Genomic DNA, 26754 nt, shown 5'->3' on the forward strand with positions numbered 1-26754 from the left:
CTTTGTAGCCCTCCGCTGGACTCTCTCCAGGAGTGCCATGTCTCTCCTGTACTGGGGAGCCCAGAACTGGACACAGTACTCCAGGGGAGGCCTCCCCAGGGCTGAGGAGAGGGGCAGGATCACCTCCCTCCACCTGCTGGCAACACTCTGCCTAATGCACCCCAGGATCCCAGTCCTGGGGCAGGGGTTATGCACGAGGGCCAGCTTTCCTCCTGGGCATGGATGCAGCCTGCACATGCCTCCTGTAGAGAATGGGCACTGCCCCACACCATCACTGGTGATAGCGCCCTATACCCTGAGTAGTTAGTTTGGACCCTCCTCGCCAAATATTTCTTTTGGGGGAAAGAAAGAGAAGCCCAGTCTTACTTTGCTTTTATTTCTTCTCAAAGGCCTTCTGTTGAGCTAGCCTGTTTCCTAAGGAAGCTGGATGGCAGTTTTCTTCTGATTCTGTTGACACAGCACAATGGCAGCTGGATTTCAAATTCATGTGCCCTGGGTGGCAAGGTTATGCAGCCGCTGGAGTTGCAGGGTGGCCTTGTGTTTTGTATCTCAGACACCTGTGTGTGTGTGTGTGTGTGTGTGTGTGCGCGCGCGCGTGTATGTGTGTGTCTAACATGGTATCTGAGGGAGAAAGAAGGTTGGCTTGTGGCACTGTGTAAAGTTTTGCTTTGTTCTAAAAAGCAAAAAAGAAAGTTAAATACTTATTGTACCTTTTTTTCCTGCAGACAAAAGTAATAAATAACTGACAGAAGACAGTTGTTTCTAGTGCTTGTTTTAGCTAAAATAACGGGGGTTAATTATTAAACCTTTTCCTTGGTTGCTCACTTGTGCTGCTGATGCTTTAATCCTGGGTCACAGAAAGTTTAAGAGTGCTTTACAGTGGAGAGTTATTTCTTTTTGCCTCAGGTTTTTCACACTGAAAGGATGTTACAGGTTTTGCTGATTGCCTTCTCTGTGGTTGCCGTTGCTCATGCTGAGCTCTGCAAGCCAGGTGAGTTTTGGAGGTGACTCCCATCCTTAGCTAAATTTACTTATGAGTTTATGCTTACAAAGCTGTCAGCTTCTTAGGCTGGTATTTTAGCTGTTTTGTCTCCAGTTTCAAGTTTGAAACTCTGAGCATTCAGTTCTTTTGTGAGATTTCAAATTAAGCACAGAAGGTGATGTTACCTATTTTAAAGAGCTCCTGGTTAAACCTTGCTGAGAATCCAAAGGGCTGCTGCTTTGTTCACAGTATCCTGTGAACTTCTTTCCTTCCTTCCAGTTCTCCTAATCAGGTTAGCTGTTGAGACAAATTGAGAAATGGTGGTTTGTGAAACAATTAGAAAAGTAAATGATTTAAAATCCTGTTTTTAGGATGATTTTCAATATATGTTTGCTTTCTTTCTCTTTGTGTCAGATGCACAGAATGCTTTCAAAGTACGGCTTAGTATCAAAACAGCTTTGGGAGATAATGCGGTAAGTAAAGTATCTTCACATATTCTTCCTAATTGAATATCTGCCAAAGTAGAACTAATAGATATGGTAAAATTTCCGAAGGCAGTACAAGCAATTTGTTCTGAAGCATTAATTGTAATAGCTTGCTCAAGTCATGATCCAGGCATCTATTTCTTGACATTTGACTAGCCCTCTACTTGAAGTGACATCCTTTAAAAGAAGTGTAAAGCTTGCCTTTTCTGTGTAAGATTATTTTTTTTCCCCTTTTCTGGAAAAACTGTAGAGATCTTGCATTTTATGCATGAGAGATGCTGCACAAATCTAAGTCTGTATTTTGGGAAAAGCACTTCTGCTTGAGAGTGCTAATTGTAAAGTCAAGCATGTCTAGGAAGATAAGCAAGAAAAGATTGTTAGATATTTATGAAATGGGATTTTATGTCAGGGTCTTAGACAAGCACGATCTGCAGAGATCATTCAAGCATATCTCATCAATTCCCTGTTAATGTGAGGCCTTGGATAGTGGCCTTTCTTCTCTGCCTGTGGTGTACATGAGAGCTGAAATGTTTTAGCTTAATTCAAATCCTTGGGCTTGCTACAGAAGTACTAGCATGAGTAATAATGGCCTGTGATACACAAGAGCCTGGGAAATCAGATAACTAAGTGGCCCTTCTTGATCTAAAGCACTATGAAGTATGGCAGAACTCAGTACCTCCATTACCGTTTTGAATGCTTAGAGCAAATCTGCAATGCGTTACAGGGCTTAGCATAAAATCAGATATGAAATGTCCTGGACAGTCAACTCTCCTGAAGTCTAGCGTCTGACTATGTTAGGAGACCTGGGAAACAAAAAGCCATAGGTTACATGTTATAAGAGACTGGAGATATGAGGATTTCTCTGTAACCTTAGAAACCATTCTAAAATTAACCTGAAATATCAGGTAATTTAAACTAACATTAGCAAGGACCTCATTCTATTGGAAAGCTCACAAACCAGACTAACAGGAAAGAAATACTCAGGATACATGTTAAAGTATTTGTCTGTAGAAATTAGTATTAAAGTCAGTTCTCTGGAGTGAAAAACTTTAAACAAACAGTTAAGCGAGGCTGAATTGTTTCAAAAATTTTTTAAAATAGTGTAATCTTACAGCTGAAAATATGTCCAAATCATTATTGAAACTCTTCTTGACGATAACAGCAAAATATTTTGATTTAATCTTTGCTCAGAATACTAGGAAACAATGAAAACTGCATTTCCCAGCAATGTTTTTTCTACTGTTTTTACTTCTCCAACTATAGTAAAGGAGAGATTGCTTGATCAACCATTTGTATTTTTCTGTTTTTCTTCATAAAGAGGGTATGGTACAAATAATTTATCTTAAAGGTGCTTTTTATTATTAAAAAAAGCAATAACTGATAAGTTTTTTATTGTTTTTTTTTGTAGATACATAGTAGTGTCTTTCCTACAACGAAGTATGTATAAGACCTAAGAGTGGGAAAATATAAAATAGCATTTTAGAACAGCAACCTGCTGAAAGTAATATGATGTCATACAAAATTTTCCATAGATAATGAACAATTTACTAACTGTAATTTATTAACTGCCAACAGCTAATAGTTCCTTTTATAGCCATTGCAATGCTCTCTGCAAATTACTAAAATTCAAATACTGAAACAACTATCAATCTGAAATTCATTTTGTTTTCAGAATTTGGGACACTTCACTTTTCTTCCTCTTTTAGCAAAGCAAAGGGTAGCGCTGTCGTTGTACCACGATAGGAAAGTCAGCTTAGAATATCTTGGTATGATGCTTTGATATTTAATTCTGTTTCATTCATTTCCAAGTCACTTCAGGCTAGATGATAACAGAAGACCCTGACACCATGAGCGTTTTGCTTTATGACTGGCAAGATTACTCCAGTGTACATTCGGGGGCATAGGAAACGGGTTAGTACAGTTCTCTGCATGATTCAGCGCATGCCATCTACTTTGTGTGAAGCAAATAAAGGCAGGCACCATTTTTTCATTTGTTCACCACCTAGGCTATACTGTGAGGCAGGGAGTGCCATTGAATGTATTTTTACGGTTCCTATCACAATGGAGCTGCAAAGGGCAGCTAAAATATAGTTAGCATGTAGCTGTTATTGAATTTTTATTTGCAAATAATGGGTTTACTTGACAAAGACATCATTTGCTAACCAGTGGGAAGACACATGGTGTCTATAAGCCTGAACTGAGTCTTTCTGAGGATGATGTTAACTTTATGAGTGGCTTCTGGAATAGCTGCTAGTTACTACCTGCTTCCAAGACGTACAGCTAGCAAAGTTACAGTAGAGAGTTAATCTAAAAGGGCCAAAGGCAGCTTTGAATGAGCTTCCTTCTGGACCACGTATTCTGGACCACGTATTCAGGCTGCTTCCAAGATGTAGAACAAAGGGGAGAGAAGCTGGTTTGCATCTGGTATCTTGCCACCAAATGGGACCCCGAAACATCTTCCACTTATACGCAGAAGCATGTTTACTTGTGTGAAGTCTGAGTGACTGTCTAGTTAAAACATAGAGTTATTCAGGTGGCAAGTGACCTTGCAAGGCCTCTAGGCCCCTTCTGCTCAAAACAAGGTTAGCACTGAGTTCAGACCCGGTTGCTCAGGGCAATCTTACTATATCATAATCTTGTTCTACTAACATATATTTTGTCTTCATTAGAGTATCACTACAGCATTTCACTATACCAACAATCTGTGCTTACCATCTTTTTCCCATTATCTCTCATCAACCTCCTCTTTCCCTAACAGGCACTTAAGAATGGCTTTCACAGTTGGCTAGGTCTAATTCAGCTCTTTCTTTACATGTAGAGAATAGCAAGTGTGATAGAGCCAAAGTCTTTGTGTTTGTTCCTTCGTAGAGCAAAGTAGACAGTGTACATTAGGAATCCTGATATCATCATGTAAGCTTCCACTGATCACAGAGTTACCATCTGTTTATAGTGTGGTTGCAAATCATATTTAATATGATGTGCATGAATAACTGTACTTCACAGGAACGTGCGACTAGAAGCAACATCCCGAGTCATCAGGTGCAGTCCAGGCTTTGCAATTGCAGAATAAAGATGAAGCTGATAAAGCCCCATTGTAAAACTAGTTAGATTTCATTGCACCTGTCCCTCTGGTTGGAGAAAGCTGATGATTAGAATTTGGCTTCTGATTTCCAGGCAGCATTTATTTTGGGCCAGCTCATGCCCATTGAGTTGATATTGTTTATTAGCTTAAAGACACTCTTGTCATACTCTTCCTCCGCATTACGTTGTTTCCCCTCTGCGTACTCCTGCGTGCAGTAACATTCAGGGTTTCTTGTTCATGGAGCCTGCAGCCACCCTTCTCCACCTCCTATGTGATCACCTTTTTCTTGGGGCTTCTCGCCTTCCTGTCCAGAAAGCGGTCTGCGATTCCCTCCTCTCACTCAGGCAGACCCCTGACTCCTGCTAAGTTTTCTCTGCCAGTCTCATGCCCAGCCCAACCCCGATTTCTTACAGCTCTCTGTTTATTCTGTCTTTTTTAAAGTAGTTACTCTTTAACGTAGGGCTGGAATTCTTCACTACAAATTATTTTCCCAATAGTTGAGATACCTTTTTAGTTGCTCTGACTTAAAGAAGCTCTAGGCAACTGCAGCATTATTTCGGATCTTGAAAACTGTGTACTCGATCGTGGCGCGTTGTGCATATGCACATGTACTGCACTAAACATTAGCATATCAAGTACCTACACTTGGTAGTGCTGCATTGCATCTGTGTCTGTAAGCACGAAATGGAGTGTGCTTCATCATTATCCATTTTTGAGGCAACTGATACAATTATCTCTACAGCTGGTTCAATCCATTGGATAACAAAGGGTTTTTTTTCTGTCCTTTTGGACATATCCTCAAAGACTGCAGACGGCATGTAAGGATTCAGTTAATAGTATCACATATTAAAAAAAAGGAAAATCATTCCTTTTAGTGCTGCAAATTGTGCTCGGTGGCTTGAATACAGATGTCTTTAAAATTATGATGAATAGTTTTATGGCTCTCATCTATATTAATTCGTCCACTACACAGTCTCTTTTGCTTTTCATATTAGTTGCTGTCATTATTGTCACATTTTCACCAGTGCAGTGAGAACAAAATGTAGGCTTTTTTTTCAAACAGTCTCTCTTTTTTCCAGTTTAAGTTCTCAGACTGGCATGCGTTGTCGCAGTATGTTTACACCTCCCTTCACTCACAAGGCAAGAGTAGTGAGTCAGAACCCCCGTTCTCAGTGCTGAATCGGGATTTTAATACTACTCAAGCTCTTTTTTGCTCAGTTTTGTTGTCCTTGTCCTACTGTAGCTGAGCCCATTTCATAGCTCATTTGTTTAGAGATGATGAATATGATTAGTATGACTTTTTGCACTTTAAATGTCTGCCTCCTTCCTTGTTCAGGTTCGCAGTCCACATGATGTCAGAAAAAAAAGGAGGGATGGTGTCTGGAAGATGGATTCCCTCTTTCTAGGGAGAGGTTGCAGCTCCATGCATCCAAAATCAAAATTTGGAAAACAGTATTAAGATTTGCCATTTTCAGTGCTGTTTAGTCTACTGCTTTTTGGTATATATTGCTGTTTTTTGGGTGTATTACAAAGATCCATGAAAAAGTAGGTCTAAGTTGTCAACAGGGTTAAGTGTCCACACTGTTCGGTTTCTTATTTAGACAATTATGGTATGGATTTTTTTAATGCTGAAAGTTAAAGATTAGATGTGTGTTCTGACTGACTGAAGAAAGCTGCCTCTAACCTCCATTAATATTGTCCCAAGCAACTATTAATCTTTGTAGTCTGCTGAAAGTGGAAATTCAATCAGCCTGCCTCAGTCATGGCTCTTGTTATAAAAATGTAATAGGTGCAGTTCTTACAGGATCTCACTGCATATGGGAGTGAAAGCTCAGGGGAACCTAGTGAAGCCTTCTCAGAAACCTAAACTTATGAAAGCATGATTTTTCATCAAGACAATAGAGAAAAGGTTTTGGAGCCTGTATTTTACTTCTTATTGAAGCAGTAAGGATGCTATTTTCTTTCTTTCGTCTCAAAAATGATGTAGTAATCTGCATTATAATTGAGTCTGTCTTCTTGTTCCAAGGACAGTGTGCAGCAGTAAGACCATAATGTCATTTTATTTCCTGGTGTTCTGACATGCAGCTCCCAGAAACTGCCTTCAACTGCCTTTTTTTTAAGGCAGAACTAAATGGGCTTGGAGAGTGCATTTGTTCTTAACATAGTTCACCCAGCAAAAGAGGCAAAGCCATGGGTGCAGCAGTATGGGGAGAATTCTATTAATATGTCTAGTCTTTTATAAGAGAAATTTCACATCTCCAATTTGGTTATCTTTTAGAAATATTCAATTCATTCCACTTCTGGAAAAGTTATAACTTACTTCACGCTTTATAATGCACTTTACAACAGCCATTAGAAAAAGTCCTTTGTGCACACTAAACAAAAGTCAAGAAGTTATTTTCAGAGCGCAGCCAGCGAATTTATTCATGTTCTAAATCAATATTGCATTTGAAGTTCAGTGACTCTTTTCCCGCTCTGTACTGTCAGCGCTAGTGCTGAAACTGATTCTTTTCCATCTTTCTTTATAGTATGCCTGGGATGCAAATGAGGAGTACCTCTTCAAAGCAATGGTGGCTTTTGCAATGAGAAGATATTCCAGCAAGAACACAACTCAGTAAGCATCTGTTCTGATTTCCTCTATACGTATTAACAGCACTGCACACAATGGACCATTCTCTGCAGTACTGAATTGTAGAAAATAGTATATACTGCTTCTAAAAACAAACTGTTCCAGTATATTTCTTTGAAACCCAGATATATGTTAAGCATCACACTCTCTGTCCTAAGCGATGTTCAGTCTTTGGGCCCATCCTCTGTTAATATAGACTGACACCACTGCGGACCTCAGTGGGACCGTGCTAATTTATTCTAGCAGAGTCTAGCAATAAGACATGATACCTTCCGAGAACAGAGCTGCAGGAGGCAAAGGGGCAAATTAGTAAAGTTGAGAGTGCAATACAGATCCTTCAATAGGCAGCTTCGATGCACATTTAGTTAGCATAAACTTCAACAGTGTGCTGAAGATGGTCTGGCTCAGGGAACTGGAAAATGGATAGCTATGCTAGTGCTGTGTAGTGCTCGGGAAAATCTGTCCCTAATATAGCTGCTGAACTGCCTCACATCAAGAAGTTTCAGATGTTGCAGTTCAGCATATAAATCAGCCACTAATTGAGTTTGGGATTAAATCTACCCTAAGGTATTGAATATTCTTCTCAGGCTTCTGATCCTTGCTACTTATGAAATTGGATACCAGATTAGACAGACCATTCAGCAAACTGTATCTTCAGTATGTTGCTCTCTTTCTTAAACAAGAAACATTGTCCATATATTTCTATAGGCCTATTATTTTCATATTGTTTTTCAATCTTAAAAGAAAGGTTTTATGGTTCTGGCAGGCTAATGAGGATAAGGTTTTCGATTTAATTCCAAGAAAAACTACTTCAGGTTGGCATTGCATTAAATGAAGCATATCCCACATTTGCAAAGACATTAGCTAACTTGAGTCATATGATGGCTAACTGTGGCTTCAGCACGTTTTTTTAAATAGAAGGTACTCTCCCCCTCCGTGCAACAGAAGTGCTTGGTTACTGTTTCATTTTGATTCCTGGGAAGCTGTCTCCTTTGAGCAAGAGAGCCACTTCACCAAGTTTTCCAGAAACAGCCTTGTTCTGAAATTATAAAAGCACGATTTTTCATCAAGACACAGTGAAAATGATACTTATGGAAAATGACTTCAAGATGCAAGCTAGTTAAAGGTGATTATTCAAGTTTTTTTCTCAGGTTTTCAACTTAGGAAAGTTTTAATCCAGTTTTCAATCCACAAAGATTCACTTTTGTATATTTATTTTTGTCCTAGGCACTGCTTTTTATTACTCACTTCCTCCCCTTTCAAAGTCGTGGTGCTTTGATACCTTGAAAAACCTGCATTAGAAGCCGGTGAACTTTATCCTCTTCAGGCACCATGGCTTTCTGCATACTCAACTAATATTAGAAAGCTTGGTGTAGGAATGGAAAAAAAAATCAAGCTAGTATGAAAGGAGTTAAAATATTAATGGAAATTATGTTTATTCACTCTGTGAAATCACTGAATTTATGCTCACTTAGTTCAGTTTCCTATCAAGACACTTTTTCCTTTGGATAGATATGCTAATGTCAGTGTTGCTCCAGTCTGGAGGTCAGATTTCACACATCGGCAGTTTCCTGCTGCTAACTTTGTCGAAAGAGAAGTTAGTATAATATTTGCAACCAGATTAGGTATGGGCATCTTTTCCTGTTTTTGAGACAGTATAGGGCTTCCTAATGGGGTATAGCTTTGGGGGGTGTAACTTGAAGGTATATCTGATAACTTTTCTAGGATTTTTAGATATCTTGAGGGGTTAGGATTAGGCGGCTTGTCAGTCAAAGTGCAGCTGTACAGCTCTAAGATCTGGTACAGCCTACAGTGCGAAAGGCTCTGGAGTTTCCTATTTGTGGACTGCTCCCAAACCTCAAGGGACCCTCTGCTGTGAGGGAGAGCTAGATGAACTTCTCAATATACCTCAAATAACCTGCCTTTTGCATGATAACAGGAAAGAGATGAAAGCCACCATCCTGTTAGGTGTCCTGGAAATCCACTCTACCTTCCCCTACCTTTGTGGATGGTAGTTAGTACAGTGTGGGAGAAGTACAGAGGGAGGAGTGTGGTCCATCTCCCATCCGCTTTGGAGTGTGGATGGAAGTGTGGGAGCACTCTGCATCCAAGCTGGTATAGCAGCACACAGCTGCTAGTTCCTGAACACAGGATCTGTGCACTCGTGTAACCGGTAAGGAGAGCAGCAGGGGCTGGTAGTGTAGTGAAGAGGGAGGGAGGGAGAAGCAAGAGCTCGGACCAGAAGCAAGGGCCTCACACAGAAGTCAGATAAGTCCCAGGCTGTATCCAACCTTAATTCCAAAGGTTCTTGCTATGCTTTAGACCAAGTAAAATCTTGTATCTTTGGTCACAAGAGAAGTTTTCTTGCTACTTCACTTGTTAGGTGGAGTTTTTTAATCTAGCAAGGGAACTTTTGGCAAATAAATTACATCACAGTATAGGAGCTTTTACAGATAAATGCCAACAGATTTTCTTCAGGAGCTGTGAAAGATCTGCTATCAATTATTGTGTCGTAAAAGGACAAACAAATTGCTTGTGACTGCATTGTGGTAACATCTAGATTCATCCAAAATATTGCATCTAATTGACTGAAGACTTTTGGCAAAACGAAGGTTTATGAAAAATTCACCAACATTTCACATAACCAAAAGCTAGTTCTGCCAGGGTGGAAACTCTGCACAGGGTGATAACCTGGCTATAACCTGGATGTGAAAAGCCCCTCCCACTTCAACATCTGATTATTTCTCATACACCCAGCCCTGCAGGAGCAGCCACAACTGATTCTCCCCCTTGAGACCAAATACCATTAACCTCAGTGAGCTGGATCAGGACCCAAACAGAGATTTGTCTGGTGGATCAGCATAGCCATTGCTGCAGCCTGTCCCATCATTGCTGAGACTCAGAAGTCACCTTTTGTTAGGCTCCTGAAGTTGGATAAAGCCAGCCTGTAATGACAAGCTTTTGAATGTGCTGCTGGAAACCGGAGTTGATGCTGTTGCCTTTGTGTCACCACTGAGTGATCCAAGTCAGAATGGACAGGATTGCACATTACATCCCAATTTCTCTAAAGTTAATTTCTAAACTAAAATTTAACAGGTTACGGAGCTGCATTTAACGTTTGAAAGACATGTCAATTGCGAAAGTTGTGTGACAGGGAAAACACACAATCCATCCGATTACTCAGTGATTATCAAAACAGATAAAATGAAGATTTCTTCTTCAGTAAAGAAATACAAATCCTTTATTTCCTGCTCCATGTATGGCCTTTTCATTTATTTTCAGTATGTACTATTCACTCATAAACTATATAAAACAACCTTTGATCTCTCAGTGTTAAAAAATGATCATCTGTAGTCTGTGTTGATAATCCCGGTTTCTCTAATCTGTGACTCATTTGAAATAATATGCATCTCTTTTGGGCCTGAGACTAGTTAATCTTTAGAGAAGAAAGAATGCAAGCACATTTACTTTCATTCAAGTAACAGAATCTCTTTATGCTACATCTCTCCTCGCCGTCCCATGTAGAAGAAAGCTACAGTTTTCCTCACAGAGTGACCAAATAAAGTTCATCGACGTTTTCTGTCTCTGTAAGAAAGCTCTTTCTAATACGAAAAGTATTATGACCATTTAGAATAACAAATATACGTTCATAGAGTTAAAGCTATTATGTCAGGGTGAGCCAGTGGCTCCTATTCACAAAAGGAAGAAAATAAACTTTCTTTTGTGGGAGCAGCTGCACAGCACGGAGCCGGAAGAGGCCTGATGCTTTCTGGAGAGCTCGAGATGGGTGCTCTGGCATTGAGGCCTGTGCTTCTCCCACTCGTGGGAGCCGCTGAATACACGCAGCTCCCTTTGAGTTCATGGCAGCAGTTTCTTATCCCTAAGCAACCCTCTAAATCTACATGAGGAACAATGATGGTGTTCTCAGGCCAAGAAGACCATCAGGGTTTCCTGCCTTCTACCCAGTGATGTTTGCTAGTATATATTAAAAAAAATGCAATTTAAGACTTTTGTCGTGACGCCATAAGATCAGGTCCAGGATCTTGTCATTCTGACGATAAGTCTCCTACCATCCCCATGGCAAATGTCTATCACCTGCTAGCCACTTTTGGCGCTGAAGGCAGTAAAAAGTTGTCTACATATGTGTTTACAAATACACTTAACAGGACTGTTCATCAAGAGGTCAGGTTTCTCAGATCGGTAGAGTGTGAAGCCTTACAATGCTTCTGCATGCTGTGAATCAAACCTATGTGGAGATACAACAGGGAAAAAGAATTGCCTACCTGCTACAAAGCAATTTTCACATTGGTACTTGTTGCACCAGTCTGTTTTGGTGTTTACTCAATCCCCTTTGAACTTGCTGTGAAAAGCAGTATTATTCTTTCTGGAGCCTGAAAGGATTTGCAGCATTCAGATTCTGCTGATGAAAAAGTGGCAGTGCAGCCAGGGTTTGGATGCTTATAATCAAGCAAGGATTTTAGACACAACAGGAAGCAGAAAGGAGGCAAAATCTGCATAGCTTAGGGTGAGCTTTACTGCCCGACTGATTTGATGCCTTTACTAGTTAGTGCTGCAGAGGGATTCGCTGCCTCTAATGCTGACTGACTACTGTTATCTCATGCTGAAAGCCTTGACATTGGGGGAAGACCCCTGCCTGAGGAGTGTTTTTGACTCTGTGAAGCTGTAGAGAGTGTCAGGATGTTCTGACTGTCTTTATCTACCCAATATATCTTTTTTGGGGGGAATAGACTTTACTCACTCACTACTTTTTGAGTGCATCTCTAGGGCAATATGAACTCAGACATTTTACCTGGACGCGTTTTTGAGTGTGCCACAGAAATTCCAGCTCTAGAGAACTGTGGTAGCATGAAGGTTCAGGTTCCAACGTTGTAAATTCTCCTGATGCAAAACTTCCTCTGCAGATGCAACTTTTGATAGGTTGTGAAATCAGCAAGAATCCTTCAGCCACCAGCCAAAAGTAGACTTTTTTTCCCCTCTCCTGTAAATTTTGTGCTTTACTTTTATTTTAGGAGGAATAAATCTACTTTCATTTTCTGACTGTTGCCAGCAAACTGATGTGAACATTTCTTAAAATCCCAGAGGATAGCTTACTCCTTTTATCCGTGAAAATGCTTTCTGTTTGCAAAATTGACATTGTTCCAGAAAAATTGGAGGTGAAAGTGGGTATTTCAGCTTTGCAAAATCATTGCTTCCCATTTGATTGCATATCTCCATGGAATACATATCCTCTTTCTGAAAAGAAAGGTTGCTCTACTCAAACACTGCCATTCTAAACACTACCCAAAATAGCATTCAAGAATAAATAAAACATTTCCTCAAAATATCTAGCATGAACTACTCTGGCAAGACTTCCTTCCTTAGAAGCTATCTCCTCCTTTTCTGGATCAAGAGTATGTATTTATTGGTAATACTTACATTATTTCCTACCTTATGCTTTTCACTCTGCAGGCCACCACTAAGGTATTGTTAGCAGTCATTTAATTATATTTCTAATTAGCCAGCAGATGGCACTACAAAACAGAGGCAGGTTAATTGTTTGCAGCGGGGAGTATGTCACGCTGGGAAAAAGTATAAGGTGGAGAAGAAAAGTTAAAACTCACTTTTTTGAGATGGACAGGCCAAACCTTAAAACCAAGAATACTAGTTAGTAAGGGTAACCACAGACATTGCTGTAGTTAATTAAAAGAGGGGCTGAGTTCATCCCTGGGTCACAGCAGGATTTCCCTCCCCAGGACAGCAGGCCCTGTAGTCCTATAGTCTTGGGATGAATCATTCCAAGTGGAGTCTGCCAAGACAGGGCAGCTTTGCTTTGCTTGTGGCCGGGTAGACCTTGTGGAAAGGTGAACCAAGTTCAGGGTGTTCCCTGGAAATAAAATCCATGCTGACTGATGATCTTGGGCTTTCAGAATATCTGCTCACTGCTTAGGCATAACCAGTAAATCTGTACCCTGATCTAAATTCTTTGGGGTATTTATCAATAATGTAGAATGAAATAAGATTTTCTCATTTTTATCTCTCTAGTTATCTGTCATTCCATTCATATGGCTTTGGCTGTTCTTTTATGTTGCATATGATATTCCTTGCAAAGCTGTAGTAATTGCCCCCTTACACAATTCCTGTATAAAGCACATGAGTTTCGCTGGTTTGTTGCTTAATCGTGTAAATAAAATAGGAACAGATAAAAGAGCATAGGGGCAACATCTATCCTCAGCCACTATTATATTTATGAAATGTGTGTTAGCCTTCACTATTTTAGTTTAAATACTCATGATAATCTCATTCCATGAGGAATTTCTAATGACGTTAGTTAGTGCTAGTGGTAGATTACAAATTTATAAGAATCTGAAAAAGGCATTTTAAAAGCATTTTAAAAGCATTTCACACACTTTTTATGTAATATGCCATGAAAAGCTGCATGCCCATGGAGCTTCCACTACTAACTTCACATAAAGCTGAGCAATCTTTTTAAAAGCAAATAAATACGTCATAGCATCACCTAAAGGGCATAGGCCAAAGCCAATATGATATCTCAATGTAGCCGTTTGTCTCCGTTCTGCGCCTGACTCTGTGCAACAAGATGTCAAAGAGATTAACATAAGTTTATTTGCTTTTTCCCCTCTTGCTGACTCTGTCCCTCTTCCAGCAAATGTACCTTGCAGAAACACTGAGCTCACTTGAAAATCATATGGGGAATCCGCCATGCCTGAGTCATTGTGGTATTAGCTGTTAAACATGAATTTCTTAGTTCATCAACACGTTTGCCCCATTACCCAGCCTCTGTCATGGCCCTGATGATTAAGATGCAAATGTATATTTTTCCATTTAATTACACTAGATATATGTCCTAGATCAGGCAAGCTTATGTTAGATTCAAAAATTCATTTGAAGACTCAAGTTCAGTCTCAATAAGCTTATTTTTTTATCAAATTGAAAAATGGGAAGTGCTGTGAGTCATATTTCTTCCTCAGGCATTAACTGTTACCTTTTTTAAAAGTAAGATGTAAGATTTCTTTTCCCTGTTAGATGAAAGCAGTATTTTTAAGAACAGCTGCAGTATTTCAATAATTCCTTCCATTCTTCTTCCATCCACAGAATTTCCAATGTGCTGCTCTGCAATGTGACAGATCGGGTGTCATTTTGGTTTGTGGTCACAGATTCTACCAAAAATGTGACAACTGTTCCTGGAAGTGAGGTAGAGGCAGCCATCAGGTACAGTCCCTGCTTCTGCAGCCTTTCCTTCCTTGCTGACTGAGGATGGGGCACTTGGGATTGTAACTTTGGAAGGAGTCTCTCTTAATGGTGCAGCCTCAAATAAAATCTAATCTCTATTGTGTGGCATATACACTGCTCTCATCCAGATGCTACATGTCTCAGTGACAGATCCTTTTTCCTCAGGTGACTGAATTTCACCATTTTTCCATGGGATGGGTCTAATTTAACTTAAATTACATCCGTAGGCACATCTCCACCAGGACTAATGACCGTAGGCTGCCTTTAAGGAGTCTGATGGAAAGGTATAGGTGCTTCTGAGGTACAGTTCATCTGACTTACTTTAGAAGTCAACTTTCAGATGAGGAAAACTCAATTAGAGTTGATTATGTCCCAACCTGGCATAAATAATCTTATTCTTTTCATGCCAGCTCTTTTTAGAATGCGGTCACTGTAGTAGCTGAGCGTTACTTTTTCAATGTACCATGTGGTACAAACTGGTATGCTTTCCACTAAATATCACATTCTGTAGCTAATAAAAACAAAAAGCGGGAACTAAAGGGGAGAAAAGAAAAATATGTGATCTGACTTCAGTGGCCTGCCAGGCCTGCATAAGGGATTTAAAGGGATGACTCCCACAGGCCACATAACTCCTGTACGTTTCTCAAGCACTAACTGGAAAAAAGACCTCTTTGTTTTTAGACAACAATTCTATACTTTTGTCGTGAAAATTTCTGTTATCTTTATAGAGGTGTAATGCCTAATTCCTGATGAATGAGTATGTGTTCTTTTGGAAAGATTAACTTTTAAGCTTATGAGCAGATTAAACTATTTCCTACAGAGACACCAAACAATAGCTTCATAGCATTAGTGGGGGAAGCAGATTATTTATTCACTGAAGCTCTCTAAGAGTGCTGGAGTGCAGGACTTTTTTTTGTGTTTCTGTTTTCTTTGATACGTTCAGTAGCATAAGCAGATTTATTTAAGTCTTTTATATGCCCTGTTTACCACAGAAACTGGGTGCTATTAGAGCATGTTTGTTTTGCTTTTTAACTGTTGTCTTTCTCCAAAAAAAGAGAATATGCAATTTATTAAAAGTTCAAATTCCTGCCTAACTTAGAAACAAGAAATAAAATGTTCTGTAAAACTACAATACTTTTTACTCAATTGCTTCTGATTTCAGTCTTCCATATTAAACCATTATTCTATCTCATTATCCTACAGCAGCATGTAAGCTACTCATGGACCAGCATTTTAATGTGTGAGGTTCTCTACAAAGTGAGAACAAAAAAGAGGGCAAACTTTCTCAATTCCCTTCATGAGTCCCAGGGTCTTGCATAAATATACACAAGATGCATTTGTGCATATGCAAACACAAAATGCACCTGTAGCTATCTGCACGTGCTTCAGCACATAATTCTGTAACTCCAGCCATTAGATGAGGGTGAACAATGCTTATTTTTTTCAACTGCTTACAACAATCCATTTGTACCAGTAAGAATGAAAATCACTTTAAATCAAGGAAGTCTTACTATATAATGAGTCTTTTAACATGCCATGGCTTTCAGTCCTCATCAGGAATGCTAGCTTTCCATTAAGACTAAAAACTTCCTGTTTAAGGGATATATCTATATCTCCCGTATATCTATTCCTAGGAAATACTTGCTGTATGGTAAGTAGATTGACCTGTACACAAGAAAGCTGCTGTAGCTCATATAATTGCCATCAAAAATAATCTCTCAAATGTATGTAATTCATTTTCTCAAAAATTTCTAACAGTTTGCAAAAGTTAATGGAGGTTACAACTACAGCTTTTCATGGCTACTTAGATTCAGATCCAGAAATAACAGAAAATGCTCGGAAGTAATAAATGTGGGGGAAGTTATCCACTGAAGGAGAGAGCATTGGTAACAGTTGTACTGTTCGTATTAAAAAGAATACTTCTCAGGCTTACAGTTTCTCATAATGGAAAAAATGTGCAAAGCACAAATCCCTTTAGCTGAAATCTGCAGGGAAGAAAGGCATGTTGGCAGTGGGGGTGGATTCTACTGGAACAAACCGTAAGCTGTGGCTCCCAAATCTAAGCGAATCTACAGCAGCAGGAGCAGATGCACAGGCACATAACAGGCAGGACAGCTCAGTTTGAGGAACCGAGGGGCAAAGATGGGCAAACCCCCTGATCAGTGCAAGATTATCTACCACTCCTATGCCATTATGGACGCTGCATGAGCTAAGTAACACAGCCACCCTCAGAGATGACAACCTGTTATGTCTTCAGCACATGGTCCAAAACACAAACAATTAATAACACTGTATTCAGGTCTCATCTGTACTTCCCAAGTTTTCAGATGAAATGAAACAGAAATATGAAATCCTGCTGCCCAAAACCTTGCAAATGGGTGGGTGTGCATGGAGGGGCTATGCGAAAGCGGAGGTCCTTGTTATCCTACCATCATCACGCAGGATCAAGTTTAGCCTTGCCACACTTGCAGCACTTACACGAAAATTCATTTTTTCCTTCTGTCCTTTTTTAGTTATGAAGATTATAAAGATAATATTATAAAGAGCTGTGATGTGCTTTGTGTTTTCATGAAGGATGAACCGGAACAGAATCAACAGTGCCTTTCTCCTGAATGACAAAACGCTGCAGTTCCTGAAGATTTCATCAACCTTATCACCACCTGTTGAACCCTCCATACCTGTCTGGCTTATCGTATTTGGTGTTGTTCTTTGTGTTACTGTGGCTGGAATTGTTTTCCTCCTTGTTTCAGGGATTCAGCGGCGCAAGAAGTAAGCAGCTTAGCTTTTCTTCTGTTTAACTGAGCACCAGGAAATTAAGTGAGCTAGGGTGGTTTTGCTTTTCAGATCAGCCTCAGAGAAACAAAATTTTGAACTGTGAAGTAGTTGCCTTAGTAATGCTGGGGAATAGTGAGGAAACTGGTAGGGTAAGAATATGATCTTGGAGATCACCTAAATAGAAATTGTAGCTTTACAAAGAGATTTACTGCTAGTCTTCTCAAGGTTTAGTGAACTGTAGGTGAGCCTCTTCTCGCAAACTAGCCACATGGTTTCCATAGGGGGGAAGGATGGCAATGATTGCCCCATCCAGGGCAGTCGTGTCAAAAGCTGGCAGATCTAAAAAAATTTTGCCGCTGCCAATTGAGGAGCTTAAGTAGAAGACACAATAAAGATTAACGTATAGCTGAAGAAGTCCTGCTCACTGAAATGGTGCACAGCTTCACCTACCATTCATGACCTGATGAATCCAACGTACCTAGCCCTTCACAAGTCCAGGTCCAGATCTCTCCATGAGCCTCAGTGTTTGCAGTTTGGCAGCAGGGTCAGCAAGAGATACTCACTTTTCCTCTCACTTTCTGCCCTGTGACAACACTGATAAAAAAGAGAAGGCTACTCATGGTTGCCTAGTGTGACTGATTTGGAGTGGGCAGGGGAGTAAGTGGGGTTTTGGTCCCACCATCTCTGTTGGCTCAAAGTTGGGCAAAAGGAATAGAAATTTCTCAACTGAGTTGAGCTTCTTCCGTGGAAGTGAGAAGTAGCTGAGCTTCTGCCACAATTTAGGATGTCATAGAGTTTAAGTTAGCACAGAATTATAACTTCTGCAACAGAATCATACAGGAACAGGAGATGAACTGAAAAAGGGTAAATTTCTGCTGTCAGCTAGGTGATGTAATATTGAGTGTATGGTGAACTGTGTCACCAAATATATCAGTGCAATGGATTCGTCTGTGAAAAGCAATATGTTACAGAGATTTTTCAATTCTACCTCCTTATCACCTTGAAAGAGAAAGATAAAATACCTCAGAAAAACAGCATTTATTGCAAGGGAGAAGTAGTTCTTATTGAGAGAAGGGTAGTCTGAATCCCTTCAGTGATATTTTGGATTCAGAAGAGTTGTGTGATTCTGGGAAAGCCGTTTCAGTGTTTAAATAACAAAACTCAACATGCAATAGATAAGGGATGCTGTTGTGGGGAACAAGGCTAGACCGGTACTTGAGATCTGCATATAGTTTAAGTCCTGCCACAACCTTCCATGCGGTATGGGCTGAGTCATTTAATCCCCTGAACTTAGGCAACCTCTTTTGTAAAACTAGAGGATAATGTTGCTTCCAGAAGCCCTGTACTTGCACTCTGTGTGTCTGTATAGTGTCAAGGTCCTGTGTGCCTGTATAGCACGTAGCTCTAAAGGGTCTTTGAACATTTCATGTGAGTGTAATATAAATAAATTGTACTAAATAGTCATGATTTTCAGGCTAAAATAATCCTTTGTGCTTTGTATCAGGCCGAAAAGACAGCCTCTTTTCCAAAATTAACTCAGCTGAACCTGAACAGTTCCCATCAATATGGTATAAATTGTATGCTCTTATCTGCAGAATACCAGTAACACGCTCCCGCTGCTGCACACCCATGGTCACCGGGCATTTTTCATCCTCCCTGTTTTGTGCTGTTGTTGTCCTTTTGCTTCTATTATGCTCCTTTTCTCCTTTTCCTCTGATTTCTTACTCTCCCTTTATCTACTGTCTTTCCTCAGAATAGGTTCATCTGTGACAGAATTCAAATCCTCCTTTCAAGTCAGTGGCATGGTGGGGGGAGAGAGAAGGCAAAATAAATGTATAATTGTTCCGTCTAGTGTTGCAAAGACTGGAGAGGTAAAAGATATGGTCTGGATATGGCTGCTCAAAAGAAGAGCTAGACATGGGGGAACAAAATTTCAAAAGTGCTCATCCCTTCTTCAGGGACATGACCAGGTTATCAAAAGAGTTCAGCACGTTCATTAATGAGTTTTCCTGAAAACCTGATCAGAGCTGACTTAGCAGCAGCTCTGTTGCCTGGTAAGCTGTGTTGGAAATCCAGACCCAAGGACAGTGTTGACTACTCATAAATCTGGTGTTTTGTCTTTACTGTCCTTTAAAATAGCAGTTAAATACCTTGATTCAGATAAGTACAAAAGCATGTGCTGCAGCCCATTTGTGCTCAGGGTAGCAGGGAAGCACATGACTGGCCTATAATTGAGTTTCACTAATGAATTAGGCTCGAGTGTCATTTCTTGAACTGGAAAATTGCCTTAATTAGGTCTTTGCTGTGCCTACGTGTAAAAATCCAAGCCACAACTGCCTGCAGCTTGAAGTCCTATTAAAAGGTCTGATCCAGCTCCATGTAATTGTAGCCATTGACTTTTCAGGAAGCTGGATCAGACACACTGTCTCCCAACTCTGTGTATTTGTTCCCCTGTCGTCACAGCAGTATGACACCTCTCTCCCGGCTAATAGACTTGGCACATAGCCAGGGCAGGGCCATCCTCTCTACTGGCTACACTGGGTGAGGCCCACTGTCCCTATCCCCAAAATCCTGTCTGCAGCAGAGGCTATCAACATCTGCCTTGGGAAGAGCTAGATTTGGTCTTTATTTATGAAGTAACCTGGCATAGATTTCTCTTCCATTAAATTGTTGAGTCTCCCCTTGGACTCAAAAATTTTTAGATTCTCTGAATTGCCATGGCAGACAAATTCAGCACATCTACTACTCCTCTTACTGGTTTTAAATCTGTTCCCTACTATCTTGTTTTATATAATGCCTCCACACTAAGGTTTGTATTAAAGAACTCTACTTTTACCACTGTAAGAGCAGATATGACAGCCAGGGGTCTGAGGTTTTCATTACCACCCCCACATTTATTTTTAGCAAGTCTGTAATGACGAGAATCTCCCAAAGGCCAATAAAATTTTATTATTGTTAACATCACTGTTATTAGCAATCATACTGAGTCAGATTGTTATGATTGTCCTGAGTCAGATTGTTACAGTCTGTGTTGCAGGATAGGAAGGAGCAGTGGAGCTGACCTTTGAATTTCTTATCCTCCAAAGCTGCTGATGCTGCAGGCTGTAAAGTACAGCAGGTTTTTCAGCTATGAACTAGGAGATCTCAAGGTCAGAATAAATCTGGAATTAAAGGAACATTGTGACATGTTGACTGACATTTCTACATTACATCTGCTCATGGGCTTTTTTTTTGGATCATTTTATTCAGCAGCTCTTTTAATATGGTTGTGGTGAGAATAGGAGCCTGGACAAGTGAAAGCCATGCAATTACTCAATCTAAAGCATGACAGTATAGTAAGATATGGGGGTAGGAAGGTGGCTGTTAATGAAGTTTGAATTAGAAATTCAGATTTGTAGCAATAAGACTCCCTGACCTCTGGAGAAGATTATCAAGGAATATGGGACACTCAGTCTCCATCACTGGAGATTTTAGTCAAAAACTGTTCTATTTCTAAAAAGTATATTTTAATTTATCCACATCATTGAGTGAAATCTATGAAACATATAATAGGGCCAGGCTAGATGAATAGTGCAGTCCTTCTTGATTTAAAGGAAGAACACATTCGGAGATTTTTTCCATTTTTCTCTTGCAGCAGCTTTTATCTCCCCCTCAAATTATTTTACAGAACAAGAAGCTGAAGGAATATTTGCAATATATTTACAACGTATTTACTCTAGATTTTCTGATTCCCAATCCTGATTTCAAACCACTAAACTAGGGCTTCCGATCTGTGGTCCTCCCACTTCCAGTGATATGTTTACAACAGCAAAGAGGCTTTTACACTCTGCCTATGCAGATGTACGCCTGCTCTTGCACATATAGGTCATTGTGAGCTAGTGCAGCTAAAGTCAGTCTAAAAGCAAATTATGCTGGGGAGTCTCTGCACCAGATTATGCCTTTCAGTACATAACCTACTATAAAATTTTTACTAAACTTGCTGTTTTCTTTATGTGGACTTTTAGTAGAGTGCTGCAGGTTATTAAAATGATTTTCTCTTCTTTGTTTTTAGAAAGAATAAAGAGTCATCAGAGACAGAAAATTTAGAAGAAAAATGCGAAGTGACAGTAACAATAGAAAATGGGATTCCTTGCGAAACACTGGATTTAAAAGCAGGCCACATTAATGGAGTCTGTGCAGCAGATGATGAACGGTTCACGTCCTTATGAAATGCTGTCATTCCTAGCTGGTGTATTTTTGAAAGACTCCTACACCTACTTTATCTCATCACTACTCCTGAATGTCAAACATGAAGACAAGAAAAAATGTCCTTTCACTTAATTTCCCTTGAGAGAAGCTTGTGCTGATAACACATACACTCGAACCTCCATTACAAGGCTTTTGTTCATGAGCAAAGCAAATGAGAAGACTTCAAATGATATCCATTAAAGATTTCCAAAAGATGTGTGGTAGAACAGGGTGGAAACCTTCCTTGTGTCAGGCATTTAATTTGTAATGATTATTTAAATATGCCTATTGTTTTTTTCCGTGCTAAAAATGTGAAACTGCATTATTCCTGAATGTTACAGAAGAGCTCATCTATCATTGTCAGTTCTTACTGGGCTTTCTTTTAAGCCATATGCAAAAATTTCTCTGTAAACTGGTTTCTGTGTGGTGATAGACCATATGCCTTTGGCTGGAATAGAGGTCAGTGCATGAAAGTTTTAACTTACGAGGAAAAATGTCAAACTTTCTAGCCTCTGTAAGAGCAGATTAAAAAGTATCTGGCTCATCTACAGTTTTTGAACTGCCTAAGATCTGGTACTAAATGTATTTCTCACTTAGCAGTCAAAGTCACAGATTACATGATCAGGAAATTAGAATTTGCAAAAGTTTGAAAAAGGTGTAAGACACAAAGGGTTGATTTTTCAAAGACGCAGTCTGTGGCTGGTGGCCCAATTCTTATTAAATCTATAAGGCCACTTTGCAGCTCCTTGAAAAATCTTCCTTACGTTCATTAATACTAAAACTAGAAGAGATTCCCAAGGGACAGGGCACACCTAGGGTCCGCTGAACTTTTCACGTGACAGCTGGATAGTTTTCCAAAAGCTTTGGCACTTGAAGTGGCGCCACTGGTCTTCATGCATCCTGCTTGAATGGAAGCATAAAGGCCGTGGTGAGCAGGCAGAGAGGATTCAGACTTCTATTTATGTGGCTGGAAGCTGAGGGCACCAAATCACACCCAGCCCTAAGTTACATTGTTGGATTTACTCTGTTAGAAGTCAGCCATAGCTATAGTCTGTGCTACCCATGTCGTAATCCTGTTGCCATTTAAATCTGTCTTGAAATTCTTACTGATTTCAGAAAAAAAGGACTAGGCCCAAGTAAAGAAGACTCGTATGTATGGCTAATTGCGCGTGAAGAAAGTCAACGTGCTGAAGAAAAATATGGTCTCTGCCGTCACCAAAGAGCTGCCCACATCACTTGGGTAGGATTTAACCACTAGCCATACTGTTTTCAGTCTCATGTTTGGAGGCAAATCAGAAGACCCATTTACTTATAGGCATTTTTCCATGCATTCATACTCTTCACCCACAATAGAAAGAGGGTAAAGGCTCTTTGCAAAGGACCCTCTAATGTCCCGAAGGGTACAAAGACTTCTTGTGTCCCAGGGTACAAACCCTTCAGCGTTTTGGCTGTATCAAGCCTCTTCTTTGATTGTTCTTTTGACGCAGCTCTGGCTCTGGGGAATGGGGTGACCAGAGTGGTGGAAGGAATGGGGAAAAGAAGGGGGAGACAACAGGGTGCAGAGAGGAAACTGAGCAGGTGAAACTCTAAGGTAGGTGAGGGAAGGGGAGAGGAGGGCTAAATATAAAATAAAACTTTGCAACTCACAAAACATTTGACTCACTTGGTCTCATCTTTCACTGTTGTCTTTCATGTCCTAATGATGAGTTCCTGTAGACAAGGACTGTGTCTTATCTGGGCCCTATACGATGTGCTGCTCAGTTCTGGCCAAGGATTAATAAAGGTCCGTTATTGGTGATAATATCTCTGTGCTTCAGATTACCATCAACGCTATGGAGATATATTTTTCACAGGAATGTCAAAGGTTAAGCTTGCCGGTGTTTAAGTTCATTTGGAGGGAAGATATAGCTAACAGTATAATTATTGCATCCCCAGTCATTGGTGAAAGGTCTTTCACTCAGGCAGAATTTTATTTAGGCAAGTCAGGTCACATCAGTTTTTTAAACCTTCACACTTTGCGTATTCTTTGTATGACAGAGAGCTACATTGCCATATGACCACAGTGGATTGCTAGAACTGCAACACCTCTGCAAGAACCAATGAAAGATATCTCTGAGAATAGCTTAGCAGTGGAAGAGCAACCTCGAGCTACCAATTAAAAGTTACAGTTATTCTGTATTGCACTGTGTGAGACTGAAATAAAATTCACTTGATATGAAAAGAAGCCAAGCACATCTGAACGCACTTCTCAAGGCCTCAGTGAAAGTTCAGTTCAGCCCATAGCACTGGCCAGCCGTTTGAAAATAGATTGATAGCCTCTGAACAAAACGCTGGTATGAAGTGAGCTGACTCTGGTGGTAAGTATTTAATCACTGACTTCCTCCTAGCTCACCTCTTAGCAGTGTAATTACTTTACAGCAGCTTGGCATAATAATCTGCTAATGATGATGTGGGATTCACCCACAGCTTACGTCTTGCTTACCTCTGTGCTGACAGAAAATGGCTTGAGAGATGTAAATGGTATGTGAACAGACAAGTACCATACTTAGCATCACTTAGAAATTAGTGCTGGTATTAGTTTTTTAACTGAAATAGGCACTGCAAATGAGGTTATTCAAGGGCACGCTGCAACAGCAGAAATGAATCTCTTTTCTAGCCTCTTTGTGCAGCAGAAGCGTATTAGAAAACAAAGAGCACTTTGATTTTGTAAAGCCCGTCCTCAGGAGCCTGCAAATGGTACAGTAACAGTTTATATCCATTGGGGATCTGGCCCAGATATTTTATGTAACTTTCACCATTTACTTTTTTTACCCTAAACAACCTGCCATGGAAAGACATGAAAATAAAAAGGCAAGTAAGTAAGAAATAGTATAGAATATACTGTAAACAACTTCTTAAAGACAATAGTTCTGCTTTCAGATACATTTCTGCTCTGCCAACAGATTTCAGCAGAGGAACATGGTGTGCCCAAGACAGAACAGTTTTATTTTCAAGAGAAAAGAAAGAGAGGAAAAAAGAAAATTTAATTAAGTGAAGCAATAAAGCCAGAGAAGTTCTGTTTGAAGAAAATTTGCAACATTTATCTCCAGCTCCACATCCCCAGTGAGTCAACATTTCAGAAAGGACATTGCAATTCTGTTCAGCTTACTTGAGGGAGAATATTGATGTCTAGGTTAGCATAAGCACAAATCATGCATTAGTAAATTGTTTACTTTGCCACTCATTACCTACACATTTGGAGTGCTGGAGAACATCAGGAACTCTAAAATGCTGTCCTTAAATTAGGGAGTGAGTTGGCTGGGCAGAACTTGGAGCACTGCGTTGGTCACAGCCTGTTTTTGTAAATGAAACTAGAAGTCTTTATTTATTTATTTATTTATTTAGGGAAAGTGGTAAACCATAGGCAGATGCTGAAGTTCCTACTCAAGTGATTCTGCCACTTACTTTAAGGAAACCTAACAGTTCTGTCCCACAGCTGTTGCTGACTGTGTTGGAGTAAACCAGATTGAAGCTAGCCTGGTCTGTCATACAGACATTTGCTTTTTCCCATGCAAGACAGCGTATAAACTCTTGAGAGGGGGCACCTGTGTGTGGTACTCTCCTCTATATATGCCCACATTAGCCCACCTCTTCCTTGAAGTCTAATACCCTGAACTGGATCCAGTATGCCTCCCTGAGGCTCTGCCAATGCTAAAGAGCCTGAAGGGGTTACCTCAAGGGCCTCTTACAGGCTATAGCTCCTGTTTTTATGTCCAGGTATGGCATTTGCGTCTGACGTGCTGACCTTCAAAGCAAACGCTTTCCTGGATACGCCTTCATGAAGAGCCTTATCTGCTCTGTATTTTGAGGTATGACATAATTGCAAACCAGTTCAGCATTTCTGCTGTTGACAAAAGAAAAGGGTGAAGGGGACACAAGGAGCCTCAGGCAGGATTCAGATCTTGTCCCTTCATCACTATTGGAATAAAATAATTCCCAGATGAACAGAGATCACTGCGTTAGCACAAGAGCTTCTGGATTGATAATTGGTTCCAAGAGCTGTGCGTCAATTTCAGATAAGTAAGGAGCATGATCACACTGTGACAGAAAGAGTTTTTCAGGTGTAACCTCCCACACGTGGGAAAAGAAAAGAAAATACTCTCCTTTAAAGCTCTGGGCAGAATTGCAACAAAGATGTAAAATAACATCCAGTGAAAGTGTATTTCTACATATTCTTAAAAATATGGCCCAGATGCCCTCAGACATTTGGTTAGTTCATCAATGCAGTAACCTGTGACTCATGAAATGAGCTGTTTTAAATGTGCCAAGTTTATGTAGAAAATGCATTAACCAACTGTCCGCAATCCATTAGCAATGAGCAATCTGTGCTCAGATTTCTATGGGTGGTTCTCTTTTGGCCTCTCGTGGTTTTTGTTTCCTCTTAATGTGGCATGTAAGAAGAAATGTGTGCAGTAGAGTGACACCACAGCTTCCTAAGCTAACAGATAATCATTAATGAGAAACTTGCACTGTTAGATATGCCTATATTGAATGATTGAACTTGGTAATTTTCAAATCACATAAAGCTGAAGTACATTGACAGTGACGAGTGATATACGCTTGCCAGCACAATTGTGCCAGTACATTCAGCTTTGTGAATATATTAAGAATGACGGCTGCATATACCATAGTACATTTGAATTTATAATTGGGTGTTATATGACTGAACTGATGTTTGCATTTCTGTCCAAGATGGAATAGTCCAGAGAAATTCCAGCCTAGCACTAAGGGTTAAACTTTGTTCTCATTAAAGTCAGCAGCTTCAACAGGAACTGAATTTGACTTGAGATTGTAAAGAAAAGTTCAATTTTGCTGATTTGTCCTCCTCCTTACCATTATGTTTTCCTTCCTCTTAGAGATCTCAACATGAAGCTGTCAAAGCATCTTATTAGCTATAGTAACGGTTAAATGGAAAACATTTCATTTTTGGGAAATGATGTTTTTTTTTTCACCTGGCATTATCTCTCTATCAACTTCTGACACTCTCCTATCATTTAGACTCTAATTGCTACATATTACAGTATGTAGCTTTTATCAGTTGTGGACCAACAGGAATTTTAGACTTTGGACTGGTGTTCTCTGTGATATCGTATCTGAATGACATTGCAGAAGCTGATGTGTGGACATAAGGTCATTGTAAACTGAACTGGGACCACTCACTCCCGCCTTAGTAAAAATGAAATGAGCAACATTATTTGCCTAGGTGAAAAGCTGCATATCTCAGAATCAATACCATTCCCTTCACTGTTGGAGCAAGAGTGGCTTTTTGTAATGGACAAAGTAT

General features: G+C 40.0%; 1 protein-coding gene across 2 annotated transcripts; it reads left to right on the top strand.

Annotated features, from left to right (window-relative positions):
* Window positions 1-807: 807 nt before the first annotated feature.
* On the top strand, window positions 808-23228 carry CLTRN (collectrin, amino acid transport regulator). Of its 2 annotated transcripts, XM_009669203.2 has the most exons (7): window positions 913-991; window positions 1397-1455; window positions 3277-3378; window positions 7078-7163; window positions 14292-14408; window positions 17004-17198; window positions 21256-23078. In XM_009669203.2, exons 3-7 carry the CDS (start codon window positions 3331-3333, stop codon window positions 21410-21412), a joined length of 603 nt encoding a protein of 200 aa, XP_009667498.1. In that variant the 5' UTR covers window positions 913-991; window positions 1397-1455; window positions 3277-3330; the 3' UTR covers window positions 21413-23078. The 2 variants fall into 2 exon arrangements, with proteins under 2 accessions (XP_009667496.2, XP_009667498.1); XM_009669201.2 differs by lacking the exon at window positions 3277-3378 and having other exon boundaries at window positions 808-991; window positions 21256-23228.
* The last annotated feature ends 3526 nt before the right edge of the window (window positions 23229-26754 follow it).

This window comes from Struthio camelus, chromosome 1 (assembly GCF_040807025.1).
Source record: "Struthio camelus isolate bStrCam1 chromosome 1, bStrCam1.hap1, whole genome shotgun sequence".
Classification (NCBI taxonomy): Eukaryota; Metazoa; Chordata; class Aves; order Struthioniformes; family Struthionidae; genus Struthio; species Struthio camelus.

What these genes read in the sequence shown, in the direction of transcription:
- CLTRN (XM_009669201.2), top strand. Translation starts at nt 925, where the DNA reads ATGTTACAGGTTTTGCTGATTGCCTTCTCTGTGGTTGCCGTTGCTCAT. An exon ending in TGCTGAGCTCTGCAAGCCAG is followed by an intron (nt 992 to 1,396) that starts GTGAGTTTTGGA and finishes TCTTTGTGTCAG; the next exon opens with ATGCACAGAATGCTTTCAAA. An exon ending in GGGATTCAGCGGCGCAAGAA is followed by an intron (nt 17,199 to 21,255) that starts GTAAGCAGCTTA and finishes CTTTGTTTTTAG; the next exon opens with AAAGAATAAAGAGTCATCAG.